A 16908-nucleotide genomic window follows, 5' to 3' on the forward strand; every position below is an offset into this window, starting at 1 on the left:
AAACAATATTTATTTTTTATGTAAGTACCGTATATACTGTGCCTTTAGTGAAAAGCCATTAATTTGAAGTTACAAATAGATAATTAAATTTTACTTCTTTGTAAAAATTTGCTATTTAGTTTAAAAAAAAAAATCATTATTGTTGGGGGAATAAAAGTCAGCTTGATGGCAAGCTGAGTTATTATCATAATCGAATGTAATTGTTTCGTGTTTATCTATCTATATTGAATTTAGATATTCAAAAGTATTAATGTAGTATATTACGAAATACATATTATTCTATATTTCAGTAAACTGTGAATTAAGTACTCTTATGACAATCTGGGAAGGATAGTTATTCATTTAATTATATATTAAATACACAGTTTCTGTACTGTTTCCTTCATGGAATAAATGACTCATATTGTGTAATACAATGAACATTAAACTGAAATCTGGTTGGAGACTCAGGCTACAAAACAACACTATGACGAATCATTACTCATTTTGCAATATAATTAATATCATGCTAATTATTTTAGAATAAAATTGTCGATTAGTGATTTTAAGCCTCAACCGTGAACAATATTACTAATACTCCTACGCAGAATAATAATACAGGACAATTCACACAGCGCCATCTAGTTCGAAGTCTTAGTTTGTATTATGGATATCCAACAACTGAAAGATTAATATTTTTTATAAATACATCATCATCATAAGTGTACATAGAAAACATCCACATAAAAAATAGTGTTCATTATGTTTGTATTAGTCTACAAACATAATATTTTTATGTATGTTGCGAGGAATCGAACTCGCGACCATCGGAAGAAAGGCGGTGTGCTAAACTGCTAGACTACCGAGCCTGTCAAATGTCAACAATACTATATATAATTTCGAATATTTAACAACAAAAACGCATTGTGAGTTGTTTGGCATGAAAAAATAAAAATATGGTTATATTTTTAAAAACAGTTGGAATAGAATAATACATTGATGGGATGACCGAGCAAGCCGATGCCTGTATCAGGTACATCCCGCTCTTTAATATCCATTCTCATTTATATGGTTTTAAAAAGAGAATTTTGTAAAACATTAATCATATTAATATTATAAAAGAGAAAATTTGTGAATATGGATGGATGTTTGTTACTCTTTTACACAAAAACTACTGAATAGATTATGATGAAACTTTACAGTAACATTGCTTATACAACAGAATAAAACAACTACAAATTTCATGCGATTGAAACCGCGTGTACAATTAGTATCCATATATAACAAAAAACAATTTTTTTGACAGTAAAACAAAAGTTAATTATTTGAAGGTAAGTATAAAAATGACAAGTCTCAGTGTTACGATTACGTGTTACTTTTTTGGAGGTTACTTGTTCACCATACGAGCTTTTCACACCGAATATCTCCTAAGCACATTTATTTCTGAAAGGTAGCGTGGGAATGATTTCGCTGCTGATTCCCGATCCTAATACAGTGATGCCCCCAATCATCTTTCTTACGAGATTGGCGACAATCGGCATTTTGAATGGCAAAGCCTGAAGGGGAGAATTGCCTATCAAGGGTGACTACTGTGACGTTCGTGGTGCCGTTCATGTATACAGGCGAAGATTCCCAAAAAAAAAAGGCTGGCTTTCAGCTTGTTTGATATTTTAATTACATATCACTTACATAATAATATATCGAAAACTTTGCTATGTTACATTTATTATATTATTACAATCTCGATTTTATCTAACAAAAGGTCAATGTATTTCAATAAACAAAGAGGTTTTGAACTTTCATCAAGACGTAAATAGACTGTTTCTGTCTGAACAATGTTATATTATCAAAGGTATGAAGATAATCATTATTAGGTATTACCCGTGTGGCGGCTTGCATTAAGATTATGTATATAACACATTAAAATAATGATAAATAAAAATCGGTAAAGTGTGAGTTGGAATCCCAGATAAACATTTAAAACAAGTAAATTTTTTTACAATTTGTTTAAGGACGAAAAAAAATTTCGAGCTCCAAATGTGGACCCTGTTGCAAAATAAAGTATTTTTATTATTTTTATTTTTTATTATTAAATTTGATAAGGTCAGTGCCATCTACAATTATTCCGAATTAATCTGTATATATAATTGATCGAATAAAGACGTATAGGATTATCATTTTAACCAGAATCGTAGGTAAAGGAAAAAACCATTAAATAATCGAATATGTTGCAAAATAAAATCACCTGACCTCGTGTATAATACGTGCAACCACTAAATCTAAACATTATGTGTATGATGGTTTCAAATTCAATATATTTGCACATCACTCGAGAGAATGGCATAGCTTTGATCAAGGTGAACAAACATTATATATATTCTAGGTACAATGATATCATATAAAAGTTGAGGTGACTGATTAGTAATTCGATACGTGGAAATGCTGTAGCAAGGGTTGTCAACAATCAATATATTGCACTATTTTTTGTAGTACGTGGATCATACATAGATGGATCTATTGGGAGAATACGCCCGGAAAATGATGTATGGATTGTGTGAAAGGTGAAATGGATAAAATGCGTGTAAACTCAGATATAGCGGCTAATCAGTAAAGCAGGAGTCTAAAGATCAGTGGAAGAAAATGGCATTCTTTGCCGACCACAAATAATGTCATAAAGGCAGGGTGATAAACAATAATGATTTAGAAGATCCACAAAATATTAGAGAGTTTTGTAAAATACCTATTACAGCCTTTTTTATTTATTAATAAATTCAAGTTTAATTAATTACTACTATTTACAAGAACTATATAAAATGTATATTCTTGATAATTTTCAATTTAATTCCATGAAAAATGGACTTATTATATCTTTGTCTTACATGTGGTTTTCAAAAATTTCTGAGCAAAATACAGTTCTCATTAGTTGACAACCCTAGGCATAGCTATAACAAAGGACTGTTTTTTTAATACTTGAGTCTCTAGATCGTTATTGCATACATGTGAGGGAATATAAATATAGTCACATAGGGGTCATAGGCAGGGGCGCTTTTTCGAGGTCATTTGGCAGGACCACCATGACAGCAACAAAGGACCTTTTATTAGGAACCTACGGGTCCATTACATTTGTTGTATGGAATAAGCATAAAATAAATTTTAGTTTATAAACTAGACTTCCTACATTTAGGCCCTAGGCATGTCCCGAGAATATAAAGAAATGGGCTTAATAAAGATCCTTCGTAAGCAAATAATAAGATAAAATACTCTAGCAGTACACAACAAATGTATAATGTAAATTACATTTTAATTAATAGTTCAACAACCGGACAATATGTAATATCCTATGACAATTTATACATAATAGAATGAGTCATGTGCCACAGTTGCTTAGGTTTATTAAATTACTTCGATATCTACTGTTGTGACAACAACATAAGGTTGAGTGTCTGATATCAGATATGACTTAGTTTCATTTTGTTTACTAGCTCTTACTTGCTACTTGAATCCCCGCATAGAATGTAACTTTTTTAAACGTATTTTTAATAAAAATAGCCTATTACTCGTTATAACATTAGCTAACTGCGAGATAAAGTGGCATCAAAATCGGTCCTGTCGTTACAGATATTAGCAAGAACAAACAGATAGACGATTATAATAAATATATAAATAATAATATATAGAATTTGATTATGTTTTACTTATGTAAGTAGTACCGTAACTATACTACTAATTACCGTATATACTTAATATATTTCATATGCATTTAGTGAGAAACTGATAATTTGAAAATACAAACAGACACTTCAATTTTATTTATTTCTATCGACTAGTAAACACGCAAATTTGTGCTGTATAAACTGATTCGAATGTAATAAATACAAAACTTTAATTTGAGATTGGTCATGCATTAGTAAAAACAGCAATCAAATCGGTTAAGTCGTTTCTGAGATTGGAGCACACAAACGCACAGGGAATAATATTGAATAATAATAATTTTATGTATTTCTCTTCACAAACATTAATGGCAACAAATACATGTAGTACTTTGGATAATACAATGAATAAATTTACTATTAAAATCAATTGTTGTGAGAAGTTGGTGTCTGAAACAGGTAAAATCTATAATGCATGCCCAGGCGAATAAAAAAAAATATATTCCATGTACAAACAACGTTCAGTTACATATTATTACGCGTATAGATTGTTTTCTGTAATCAATCAACTATAATGCTAATAGAGGTAACTATTTATTTTCCGTTACAAACTCTATTACTTCGAACCAAGGTTTTTTGTATTTATAGTTACACAGAAGACAATAGTTACACCGAAGAGTATCGAGTGATCAAGGTCTACAACTATATCAGAGTGAACACTACTTCACTTTTAATATGATTATTATTTGGAAATAAGTTGTTTCAGAGCGACGTGGTATATATAGTGGTTTACTACCCCGACATGCAGCGATTAGGTTGTGAGTTCGAATTTGTCCTACAACCAAAAACTTTGTGAATTTATATTTCTGACTGACCCTTCGATGAAATAAACCGGTGGTTTATACAAATTTATATGGGAACATAACAGACCCTCTTGTTTTCTCTGATATTAAAAAAGAAAATAAAGTAAACGAAAACCGTAATATCGATTCACGGAAAATCGATATTGGTTGTAAGAATAGTCTGGCAGAGACTACTCTTACAACTAATATCGATTTTCAATGAAGGACAATTATCGGTCTAGAAAAATACTCAGAATATCTACATTCATTAGTTTACCTATTCAGTCACCACACGAAAATAAAAATCACTTAAACCACATTTTTTGTTATAAGGAAAACCGTAACTTTTTTTATTTAATGCATACCTATTACAATATTCTTTGACAAAAGTAAACAGGTTTTTACAAAAATTATATTCAGAGATTGCAGGTTCGCCAATCCAAGTTTTATAAATACATTTAGAGATACATATAGGAGAAATGTGAAACCAGTGTGATTTATAATAGGATAGAAAGGATTCCACATAAAGTTTTATATGATGTTACGTATATTAAGTAATTATATGCCATAATTTCATAATTTATTTTCAAAGTTACTAAAAAAGTTAACAATTTCTTCAAAGATTTAATTGTTTACTTGTTCTGTTCGTTAACACCAGTACCCACACTGTAGTAGTGAGAATGGACGAACAAACTTGTCTAGATAAACAATTTATGGCACATTATTCACTTGAGAAACCATTTGGCCGACCACTTTGTGAACCCTTGTTAGGCACAGTAGACATGTTGGTTTCTTCCTCGTCTTTGGAATTGATTTCTTAATTTGAAAGAATGTGACAAAGCCTTCTAATAAATAGTTAAAATAAGTTGAGAAATTAATAGTTGTCTAATATAGACAAAAAAAAACAAAAGTTAAGACGACGCATCGCGAATATTGATCTTAGTAATCTCAATTTTTCTCAGCAATTACAAATAATTTTTCAGATCTATGACATCATTTTAGTAATTCTCGTTACATGATTAATTAACTTTTGTAGCTTAGATAAAATTTCAAAGAATGATCTTATAAAACATAGATTTACGTGGTATAAAAAAACGTGACTGATATTTCTCCATATATGTTCCATTACTCTTGCAAATTGTAAAATTCGACATTCGACTACAGACCAAACTTCAATCTGTTTGTTTATAAGTCACGTTTGCTTATTATTTCGTGGAACATTCTACAATAACACACCCAATTAGCAAATATTGCCCTTGTTCGAATTACATGAACAGGACTCCAGATGTTAAGTTGTTTATAAAAATATATAAGGAACTATGTTGGAGATTTCTTATTGTATTTTAGGTACTGATTCTGTCTCATAACTTGCATTTTTCTTACACAAACTGTATCCGAACTGTGCAGTTAAAGCGCGATTGATTAGGTCACAACCAAACATTTAAAAATGTCTATCTATAATATGAATATGAAACAACCTCGCACTTATAAATTTTGCAAAAATATACCCTAGCTAGAAGATGTTAAGAGATATTATAGGGGCCAACATAGAATTGTGAATATATATATTCAACGTTAAAGTTCAAGGTTCAATATTAGGCCCATTTCTCTTTTTAATTTATATAAATGACCTTCCCTACATGGTAGAGAAAGTTAGTTAGCAGATATAGTGTTATTTGCGGATGATACTTCGTTAGTGTTTAAAATTGGTCGCCAATGTAATCAATTAGACGATGTAAATTATGCTATCTCTGCTATATTAAATTGGTTCACATGTAATAATCTATTATTGAACTCCAACAAAACTAAGTGTATTAAATTCACGCTTCCTAATGTAAAACAAGTAAATACGCAGCTATTGCTTAATAATGAAATAGTAAATTTTGTTAATGATACAGTTTTTTTAGGAATAACAGTGGACTCGAAGTTACAATGGGGGCCCCATATTTCAAAATTAGCCAGTAGACTTAGTTCTGCTGCTTATGCAATTAGAAGGATAAGGCAATTAACAGACGTGGCGACGGCAAAACTTGTATATTTTAGTTATTTCCATAGCATTATGTCATATGGCATACTGCTGTGGGGTAAAGCTGCCGATGTAAATACTATATTTATTTTACAAAAGAGAGCCATACGTTCTATTTATGGTATGGGTTCTAGAGAGTCATTACGTCAATGCTTTAAACAATCAAATATCCTCACCGTTGCCTCACAGTACATTTATGAAAATATTATGTATACAAGGAAAAAATTAGATAGTTTCAAGAAACTTAAAGACTGTACAAGTAGAAACTTACGCAATAAAAATAAGCAAATTTTACCTAAATGTCGTCTACACAAAGTTAGTAATTCATTTTATGGTAATTGCGTAAGATTCTATAATAAACTGCCAGAGTCTACGCTAAATCTTACAGAGAGGCAATTCAAATCTTATATTAAACAAATGTTATGTAAAAAAGCCTATTATAAAATAGATGAATTTATAGATGATAGCAATATATAGCAAGAATAAGTTTATTTGCGGACAACGTTATAATTTTAATTTTCATACTGCTTTCTTGATATATGATAGCGTAGCGGCTTTTGTATTGATTGCCGCATGCATCCTTATGTAAAGTGCGAATACTGTAACTACCATATAGTAATTTTTGTAGCTGTGACGTGGTCGTGTGGAATGAGTAGTCATGCTCACTAAAATGTCCAGACATGTGGCGGCGTGGTGGGCCGGGTCATTGGGCTCCCTAAAATATGGTCGAGCGCAGTGATGGCTGGCTCATCCGTCATACTCGTGAAACGAGTGCTGCTTGTAGGAACTAGTCTGCTCTTATCACTACGACTGATTTAATCTTATTGCATATTTATATTTGACCCAAAAATTAGTGCTTGTTGGTAGTTTGTATTCACACGTTTCGACTTGTAAATGTAAACTTACAAGGATTATTTAAAAGAGCAACACACAAGTTTCTTGCTCGTTCTTCTTGTGATGAGACAGCTTTCCGAACGAGTGGTAGATAAAAAACAAATTGTTATGACTATTCAAAAGTGCTTAAATTAAGTTTATTTGAATAAATGATTTTCTGTTCTGTTCTGTTCTGTTCTGTTAACCAGCTAAATACAAAAGTGAAAAAATATTAGAAACTAGATTTCCCCGACTAACTTACGCCCAACGTAAGTTCATTGTATTTACCAACGAAATTGTATACGTTGTACATTAATCCGCCGCCATCAATTTATCGAAATGATGTTTGTGTACTTATTATTGGCTTTGATAATATAATAATCAATACGAAACGTGACGTGATCTCACATCATAGATATCCTTGTCGGCTATAAGTAAACGGCTAATGTTACCTAGGTTGACTTTGTACAAAGTCATCTGAGTGGCTACTTCTGTCTCACTTATTTACTACCGCCAAGTAGTTTTGTAAGCTGTATTTCGGGGTACAATATGGCAGTATGATTACAGAGTATATAGATATAGACACTTTAATCATTCAAAATTCATTGGTAAGGGGTTTATTAGAAATAGAGAATAGCGACCCTATTACTAATAATTTACATCCAGCGACCCCCTAGAAATCATCACAGTTAATGCCTGCTGAATTTGCCATGACAGGCTGGCACTTGATTTTATCACATATCAACCTGCACTGGTGTCACGCCACCGCATACCGTTAGCACGGGCGAGTGTATCATAATTAGAAATATATATTTTTTATATATATATACCTAATCTAACCGCATGCCCCTCAGCAACGGTGGGTCACTCAGCAACGAAAGTAAATTTACAAGTTGGGACCGGATGATCAGCCTTAATTGAAATAAATCTAGGGTTTATATAATGTCTACCTCAAATTATTGTACACTAAAAAGATATTTAAAAAATAATATACGTAATTAACAATAAAAAAAATGTCGGTCCCTATGTGAGATATAAGATTGTTCCATGAAATCTTCAACATATATTCCAGACTTTTAACAGCAAATAAACCAAGAAAAAAGTTTATTTGCTATTTCACTTACATAAAAAAATAACCAGTAAAAACTCACCTCCTTTGACTGTCTCGTTGCAAACATGTAGTCTCCTTTAATTTGGAAGTCCCTAGCTTCTACAAACACAACATTGTTTTCATCATTGAGTTCGGTTGGATCCCTCGCGCTTATGACTGTGCTGCTCCTGTCTGGCTTCCATCGTTCCACATAGAATACCTTCGAGAAATCAGGTCCGGATGACCAGTAGAAAGTCTTTACGTAGTTCTGAATGAGTTTAAAGGATTTTCCACCATCCAATGTGAGGTACAGCTAGAACAAGTTATGTAAAATTAATGTCTGTTTCAAGTTCCTAGAAGTTTTAGACAAGTTTTACCATCATCTCTGAGAATGCAACAATTCTTTACCGGTCGTTTACGAGGTAAATAGAGGCAAGCAAATCTTAAATACACACTTAGTTAATCCCCTTCTATAACTCGTTTCTTATACCTGTGTCAAGTAATGAAAATACAGTGGACCCTCGGTAGTCCGACAATCATTTTGCAGGGCAGTGTCGGACTATCGAATTTGTCGGATTATAGAGTACTGCCTAAGACCCCTTATAGTCCGATTTTTTTTACAAAAGAGTACCTTGTAATCCGACAAATTATAGATTCAATGATGATTCTTTATATTATATACATATACAGTGGACCCCCGGTTATCCGACAAACGTTTTGCAGGGCAGTGTCGGACCATCGTATTTGTCGGATTATAGAGTGCTGCTTAAGGGTCCTCTGCTTATAGTCCGGAATTTTTTACAAAAGAGTATCTTGTAATCCGACAAATTACAGATCCAGTGATAAGATTCTATGTTATATATGTATGTATATATATGCACTCTGAAGTATATTGTCAAAGTAATATTCAATAACAAATAATAGACAATGTCGGATTACAAGGGGGGCCGGATTAGACAGGGGCCGATTTAAGGCGGGTCCACTGTATAGGTTCTATATCTAAAATTCAACTCTGAAAGACAGTTCGTTTTGTAGTGTGAACTTGCTTTTTTAACTTACTATACTTAATATATGAATAGATATTATCCTAAAATAGCCAGAATGTAACTTAGTGTTTCCAAATCAATATCCTCACAAGAAGACTGAGGCTCCTATTACGGCTGTAGCCAATCAGCTTGGCTTGGAAGAGGATTGTTAATAATGTGAACTGATCACCCCCTTGCTAATAATATACCATGTCACGTCGACCTCCACACGGTTCCCCATAGAAATCATCATGATAAATTCCTGGAGAATTTGTCACGGTGGTCTAACTAACCAGACTTCATTCTCATGTTATCACCCTCCACTGGTGCACCGTCAACGTAAACCGTTAGATTTACCGTTAGATTTAACATTCATTATTATCTAATAAAAAAAAACAGCTGGCACAGTTTTACTTCTATTTTTCCGGTTTTCGGTTATGTTTTCTGCCCTAATCATTCTACCTGCAGTTTAAATGGAGTGGTAACATAACGGTATTTTAACTCTGTCACCACATGGAATCTAGCATAGTAATCTACATACTTACCATTCGATTTGATCCAACTTTATCCAAAACAACATATTTGCTTGGGAACTCCTCATCGTAAGCCAGCTCATTGGGATGGAAAGTCAGGTCCGACCTATGAATGGTAACACCATTGTCGCTGGTATAAAATATCTTCTTATTGGTTGAATCCACAAAGACACACTACAAGGAAAATTATAAATTACAGTAGAAAATGCTTTATTCAAATAAAATAGCACTTTTGAATAAATAAAAAAAATTTCATTTAATTTTACTATACTATAATATATAGAAATGTTCAACTTTACAATATAAATAACCTGTTGAACCCATATAGTTGTTCACTTTTACATACACAATTGTTTGCTTAAACAAAGAAATGTACTTTTTTTCTTATAGATATATCATTTTTCCAGCTTCCTACATATTTATATTACAAATATATTATAGTGAGATTTACAACTTCATAGACTTGAACATAAATAAAAATGACATTCACACTGGAAGACTCATATAATTTGGACAACACATAATTTATGATGTTGTCAGATTAGGTCACACAGCCATTGAGACCTATAAGTGGAGATAGTAAATTACTCCTACTATTCTACAACACCCTTCCCATATACCAGACACTTCAGTATATATCTAACTAGTTGTGCCCGTGTTTCCACCCATGTAGAATTTATAGCCTATGTGTTATTCTGATGTATAAGCTATATCACCATAAAGTTTCAACAAAATCCATTCTGTACTTTCTATGTTAAAGAGTAATAAACATCCATCCATACTCACAAACTTTCACATTTATAATATTAATAATAACATAAAATTTTAATAATAAAATAATTAAAACAAAATATACTTACAAATTGTGGATATTTGGGATGATTGAAAAACTTATCCAACTGGGCATAACCACTGTCAGGTGTGTCACCTAAGCGGAAACTCTCAGTCTTGTTGGTGAAATTCATGCCATAGTTGTAGGATATGTAGAGGGCTGATGGTGATATTCCTCCTTTGGCCCTTGGCACTGCATCTCGGGCCAGGCAAATAATTACATTGGATCCTTCACCAACCCAGTGTACCATGAGCTGCTGATGACTGTCATTTAGATGAGTTGTCTGGAAACAAGAAATATAATAAAAAAATGCTCTCTTATGTGATACTCCACATAAGAGAAATTAATATACAATTATATTTAAAAAAAACTTTTACCATGACATTACCATGTAACCTATACTAGAATAATCAGAACAGTAAAAGGGATAGACAGAAATACCTCTTTATGTAAGTAGGTTGAAAAATAAAAGTGTATAACAATACTGAATAATGCTTATAATAAACTTAATTAACTAAATACAGCTAAATTTAACATAATTAGCTCTATCTCTGGTCTATACTGGTACCAAAGTTGATTTGAACACTTATAGATCTATAGGTACAATTATTATCATCTCCGGAGAATGCCAAATGTTGGGGAGTATTGGCTTATTCTGGGGCTTAAAGTCATAGGAATTAGAATCAGTATCAGTATGACAGTATTTCATTATTGTGAATAGTGGTCTATTATTTCTAATACTATACTGTTACTGAAAATTGTTTTGTATAAATTGTTAGCAATAAATTATGGTTATAACAGGTGCCATTAATTTTTTAACCATATTAAATTTTAAAAAAATCAACTTACATTATCCTTGCTTTAAATGAAAGAAAAAACAATTTTGCCTATTGAAAACTTAGTTTAGTCTGAAATGGTCTCTCTATGTAACAAATTTTAGTCACATCCACACAGCTATTTAAATTTAATCATAACATACATATATGTGTATAACAATCATTTACAAACTTTCATATTTATTTTCATTAATAAAAAAAAAGCATACAAAAAAAATATCATTATCCATGTATCATCATATCAATATATGTATCATTCAAATATAAATTTATAATATGGTACATAATACCTTTCTGTCTTGATACATTGTTCTATTAAAAAGGTATTTTTTATACTCTAGGTCCAGATGGTGTTATCAGAAAAACATTCATTCTAATCAATATTATCATTAAGAGGACAGGTAATAGAGTTCATTTTGTGTCTATTATCCCCAACACAGATATGTAAATAAGATAGAAAGCCACACATGCTAAAAGATTTCCTCATCCTTAGACACATCTTCCTTTTTTTGTCATTATGAAATAAACTTGAAGCATTTTAAAATCACCTTAATATGCTAAGTCATTTTAAAGTGTAAATATTTATAGTTATTTACTTTTGGCACCTATTTATATTCAGCGCCTAAATGTGTATCAGATTTTTAGAGAAAGATAGATAGTGGCATAACATGCGCAAAACATGCGACGTCATTCTAGGTAAACGATCTACTTAATATAGAAAGTACATTTTAGAATACAAACAATAAAAGGTGATGACATTCAACATGTAACTGTTGTAATACGGCTGGACACACTATACAAAATTAAATAACAAAGGGGACCGATTGAACATAATAAGGAAATGGATCGTTACCCATGTACTTATATTTTTCTGTGCACCGGGAGTAGGTGGCGGAGTAACATCTCGTTTTCTTCTTTCCAAATTAGTCGATTCCGCGGCAGAATACTGATCGATTATAGTATATTTTTGACTCTTGTCTACACTATCCTGAGCCACGTACAAAGTCCCACTCGGCGTTCCATATTGCCGTAAACCAAGCGCACTCGATATTATAAACAACAATCCGACAAACACCGCACTACGTCCAAATGCCAGGAACATTTTGCGATCACTGCATGTCCATACACATACACACAATCTAATGAGAGGACGAATACAAATTACAAAACTGCATCAAATTGAAACGAAGTGAGCAACAATTCGCACAAAGACTCACCAGCAAGTGACAACATTTGTCAATTGGTTGACATGATAAGCTGTCACACGTATTAGTGACACTTAATTGTCATTCGTCTGTCATTTCATAGAGTAATACAAGATCATAAAAACTATAGGAATATATATATATATAAAAAAAAACAATATTAAATACAATAAATGAAATAAATAAAAAGTATAAAACAACAACATAAAATTATGTTACATACTTTTTAAAAAGATGATTTTTAATTGATTACATTAGAATGTTGCCCTTGTCTGGATTTATGGTTTACACTGGCGGTGCACTAGTGGATTATGAGAGCATGAACGTGAGGTTCGATCAATTAGCTCATCGTGACAAAGTCACCAGGACCTTATCACGATGGTTTCCAGAGTGAACCACGTGGAAGTCAATCTGAGTTGGAACATTGCTAGCAATCGGTCCACATTATTAATAATCCCTTCACCCTCTTAATAGTTGATTATTGATTGGTGCAACCGTCTGCGCTAATGGTATTCACCGGCGAGGTACCAGTGGTGAATGATAAGATTAATTCATTCATTTTGAAAAGTTCTGACCGAACAGTAAAGTAATTGTTGTAACTAAAAAAATATCACTACCGCCCGGGTCGTCATCATTTTGAAACTAGTAATAGCCAAAGTCAAATTGTTTTTCCTGTAGAAACAGAAACTTACTAAAATAATGTATAAGAAATCCACTCCATTATTGTGATCGCTACAATTTAAAAAATGAGGAAATATACGAACCTACGAAGTATTCGACAAAACTTGCATGTCATGAAGTCGTCGATAGAGCATATCAGTCGTTGTAAGACGTTATGATCGAGTTCGTAAAAAACTATGTTAGAGCATTAATAGATAATCATTTGCTCCCTTTGTTTACTAATTAGATATTCTGTAAGCATCAATTACGAATTTGAATTGCTGTGAGATTGTACATTGGTATTCCTCGATAGCGACTGCAATGCCACACACTAGAGAGCGGTATGAAGGTAAAACATGCACCAGTGATTTTTAGAAATACTCGATAGCTCAGTAGGAACATTTTATTTGCAAATGTATAAGAGTGCCTCGAGTGAAATGAGTTAATAAAATGCGTACAGAATACCAATGCTGCACATGTAATCGGCTGTAGTAATGTACTAAAGAATAAACCCATGTGCCTAAATAGGTTGTATATGTTTTATCATTAAAGTAAGATTTGAAGAAACGTTAAACATCTGGTACAAAGGCCAGTTTATTTTAGACTCAATTTAATTAAACAATAAAACACATGAAATTTATAACTTATTTATATTTGTTAATTACAGAGCAATAACTGCTTGTTTTGCCTGCTGTTTAGCCTTTAGACGGACTTGAGCGGCGATTCTGTCCAGATCACGTCTGCCTTGTACAGTGAGAATGCGGCCACCATCTGGAACTTTCTCAACCAGCTTCAATGATTCCAATGCTTGCAAAGCTTTACGGGCGATGCTTCCAGATGATCTGTAAAATATTAACAATGTTATCAATATAGATATACATATAGGATATAGGTGCAAAGTTAGGTATTTATCGTAATTAAAATATCTGTATAAATATATAGAGTTACAAAATTAAAAAGTAATGACACATTATATACATTAGCTAAAAATGTTTTTTCTTTCAGTCATGTTTGGATGCAGTCATAGCTTTCTTGCTATATCAACTTTCACACAGTTCATTTTCTTTTCTCTTCATATGCCCTTATACACATTCATTTTTATAGCAGTGGCATACAGAATAAATTTCTATAAAGTTTATTTCAAATTTTAATTTTGTTAACAATATGTACTTATAATTGGGAAAGAAATATAAGTTAATAATATGGAAAAAAGAACAAGAAATATGACATACACAAAGGATTTAAGTCCAACAGCTTACATTCAACTAAAGGATACCAAGGAATAAAAAACATATTTACCTGCAAAAATGTGAGGGGGTTACGCCATTACGTTTACGACCACCAAAAATCTTAGTCACAGTCTTGACTCCTACTGGAGAACGGATGTAGATGTGACGAAGAACGGCTGCGCAACGCACATAAAACCAGTCAGGATCATATGGAGCCAGCTCTTTGAATCGAGCAGTCTTCACAAGGTCCATATGCTCTGGTACCTTGACTTTACCAGTCCTGCAAAATAAAGTTGAATAATTTATTATTTCCTTTGACATCAGGAAATATTTACATCTTTGTTCTTCATTATTGAAATTGTAGAAAAAGTAATTTTTTTATTGAACATTATTAAAGACTTAGGAAGAAGAGCTAGTTTTTGCAATAGTTCTTATAATAATTTTGAGTGTTTGTGTTACTAATCCATTTTTTGTATTGTTATTAATTCAGTACTGTTATTTCAACTGAAACACATGTATCCATCTTGGATCATGAATAGAAAATGTGTAAAAAATCTTAGTTTCAATAAGTTCAAATTTTAAATAAATAGTCTAAAATAATTTTAGATCACCAAATAATGCAATAGTATATTTTCTCTTGACCAAAATAATAATGTAGGATAGACATACTTCTTCAAATGGGCAGCAACGGTCTTCACGACCTTGTCTTGTTCGACATCCAGGAGCGTAACGGAACGCATCTGTAACAACATAGTAAAATATATTATAACAAGCCGACTACTGACCGGTCAGCAGATAATATAGTAAATATAGATAAAATATTCAATAATCTAACCCAAAAAAACTAAAGAAAAGTTTTCATTGTTTTTGTTTCGGACATTCCACTTCCCTTTCAACCCTTTTTATTTATTTATAATCGATCAATTGCTTAATAAGTAAGTTCCAAACTTGTAGTTTTAAAAATGACACTACTTCCATAGATACTTTCATCTCCTCTTTTGATACCATACAACCATTTTTTTGCATTAATAAGTAACCTATGACTCCCTCGATGTGTAGACTATCTCTGTACCAAATTTAATTTAAATCTGTTGAGTAGTTTTGGGTGAGAAAGCTAGACAGTCGGTTACTTTCGCATTTATAATATTAGTAAGGATTATAAATACAATTTATTAACAATTTAATGTTACTTAACAAAGTATAATGCAAATGCTGCAAATTGCAGAATGAGTGATGATGAAATGGCAGTAATTATGTACGCAAGCTTTTTTTGGGGATACCTACATTGACTTACAGGATCATTATTATTTTACAATTTTACAGGCAATGTCCAAATAAATATTACATTTAAGAGTAATATCTAATGTTACTTGATTCTCGCTGTGTCAATGGTGTAAATATACAATTTAATCAAAATATAGATTTACACAAGATGTACATTATGGCAGGTATTGTTAGCAAATTAGGTTGTAAGATTAGTATGTATACACTAAACTGTGTTTGAATTATTGTATATTTTAATATTATTGCATATTAGTTGTTATCAAAGCATAAAATAAATATTTGACATCAGGAACTTAACCAATATATTTATTTGGTTTTGATAGTGTCTGCCAAATACCGCTTACACACAAAGTTGTTAATATGACATAAATATGCCTTTCGTATCAAGTTTTATTTGTATTACTATTGCACACCAATCCATTGTAGAGAAAAGAACAGTGGATACGAGCACTGTCAATTAGAATATTATAGGTTATAAAATGGCAACAACTATAAAATTATATTTAAACCTGTATTGGACGAATTAAATATATATATTAAGTATAAAAGATAATAAATCCTTTAATTCAGTGCAATATATGAATAAATACATTGGACATTCATTGAATTCAATCACATCACCATTCCACATCATGAACATTTTTATTGCAACATCCAAGCTCAAATCAGGTTCACTATAACACATTAAAATCGTACCTTCTGTTAATAAAATACTGATATTGTAAGAAAAACCAGAATTTTACTATTTATTATACATGAAAACCATGTGGACAAATACACACCTTGACTTATGTCGGCTTGGTAACCGGAAGAAAGAAATAGAAATTAAAAAACAAAACTGTCC

General features: G+C 31.8%; 2 protein-coding genes across 3 annotated transcripts in view; both read right to left on the minus strand.

Moving 5' to 3' along the window:
• The window catches only part of LOC131855529 (sortilin-related receptor-like), a 42913-nt gene extending 30020 nt beyond the window's left edge, over nt 1-12893 (minus strand). The window contains exons 1-4 of the mRNA XM_059206803.1: nt 12540-12893; nt 10879-11133; nt 10031-10192; nt 8522-8773 (exon numbers count right to left, since the gene is read on the minus strand). Coding sequence (XP_059062786.1) covers nt 8522-8773; nt 10031-10192; nt 10879-11133; nt 12540-12788 — 918 coding nt within the window. The 5' untranslated portion in view covers nt 12789-12893. The remainder of the gene's footprint in view (nt 1-8521; nt 8774-10030; nt 10193-10878; nt 11134-12539) is intronic.
• Nucleotides 12894-14187: 1294 nt separating this feature from the next.
• LOC131855639 (small ribosomal subunit protein eS19A) lies at nt 14188-16892 on the minus strand. 2 transcript variants are annotated; one of them, XM_059206934.1, is made up of 4 exons: nt 16847-16892; nt 15450-15520; nt 14851-15060; nt 14188-14393 (listed from the first exon to the last, which is right to left on the minus strand). In XM_059206934.1, the coding sequence occupies exons 2-4, from the start codon at nt 15518-15520 to the stop codon at nt 14213-14215; spliced, it is 462 nt and encodes a 153-aa protein (XP_059062917.1). In that variant the 5' UTR covers nt 16847-16892; the 3' UTR covers nt 14188-14212. The 2 variants fall into 2 exon arrangements, with proteins under 2 accessions (XP_059062917.1, XP_059062919.1); XM_059206936.1 differs by having other exon boundaries at nt 16761-16856.
• Nucleotides 16893-16908: the final 16 nt, after the last annotated feature.

This window comes from Achroia grisella, unplaced genomic scaffold (assembly GCF_030625045.1).
Source record: "Achroia grisella isolate CSIRO2021 unplaced genomic scaffold, CSIRO_AGI_Agris_v1 utg146, whole genome shotgun sequence".
NCBI classification, from domain to species: domain Eukaryota; kingdom Metazoa; phylum Arthropoda; class Insecta; order Lepidoptera; family Pyralidae; genus Achroia; species Achroia grisella.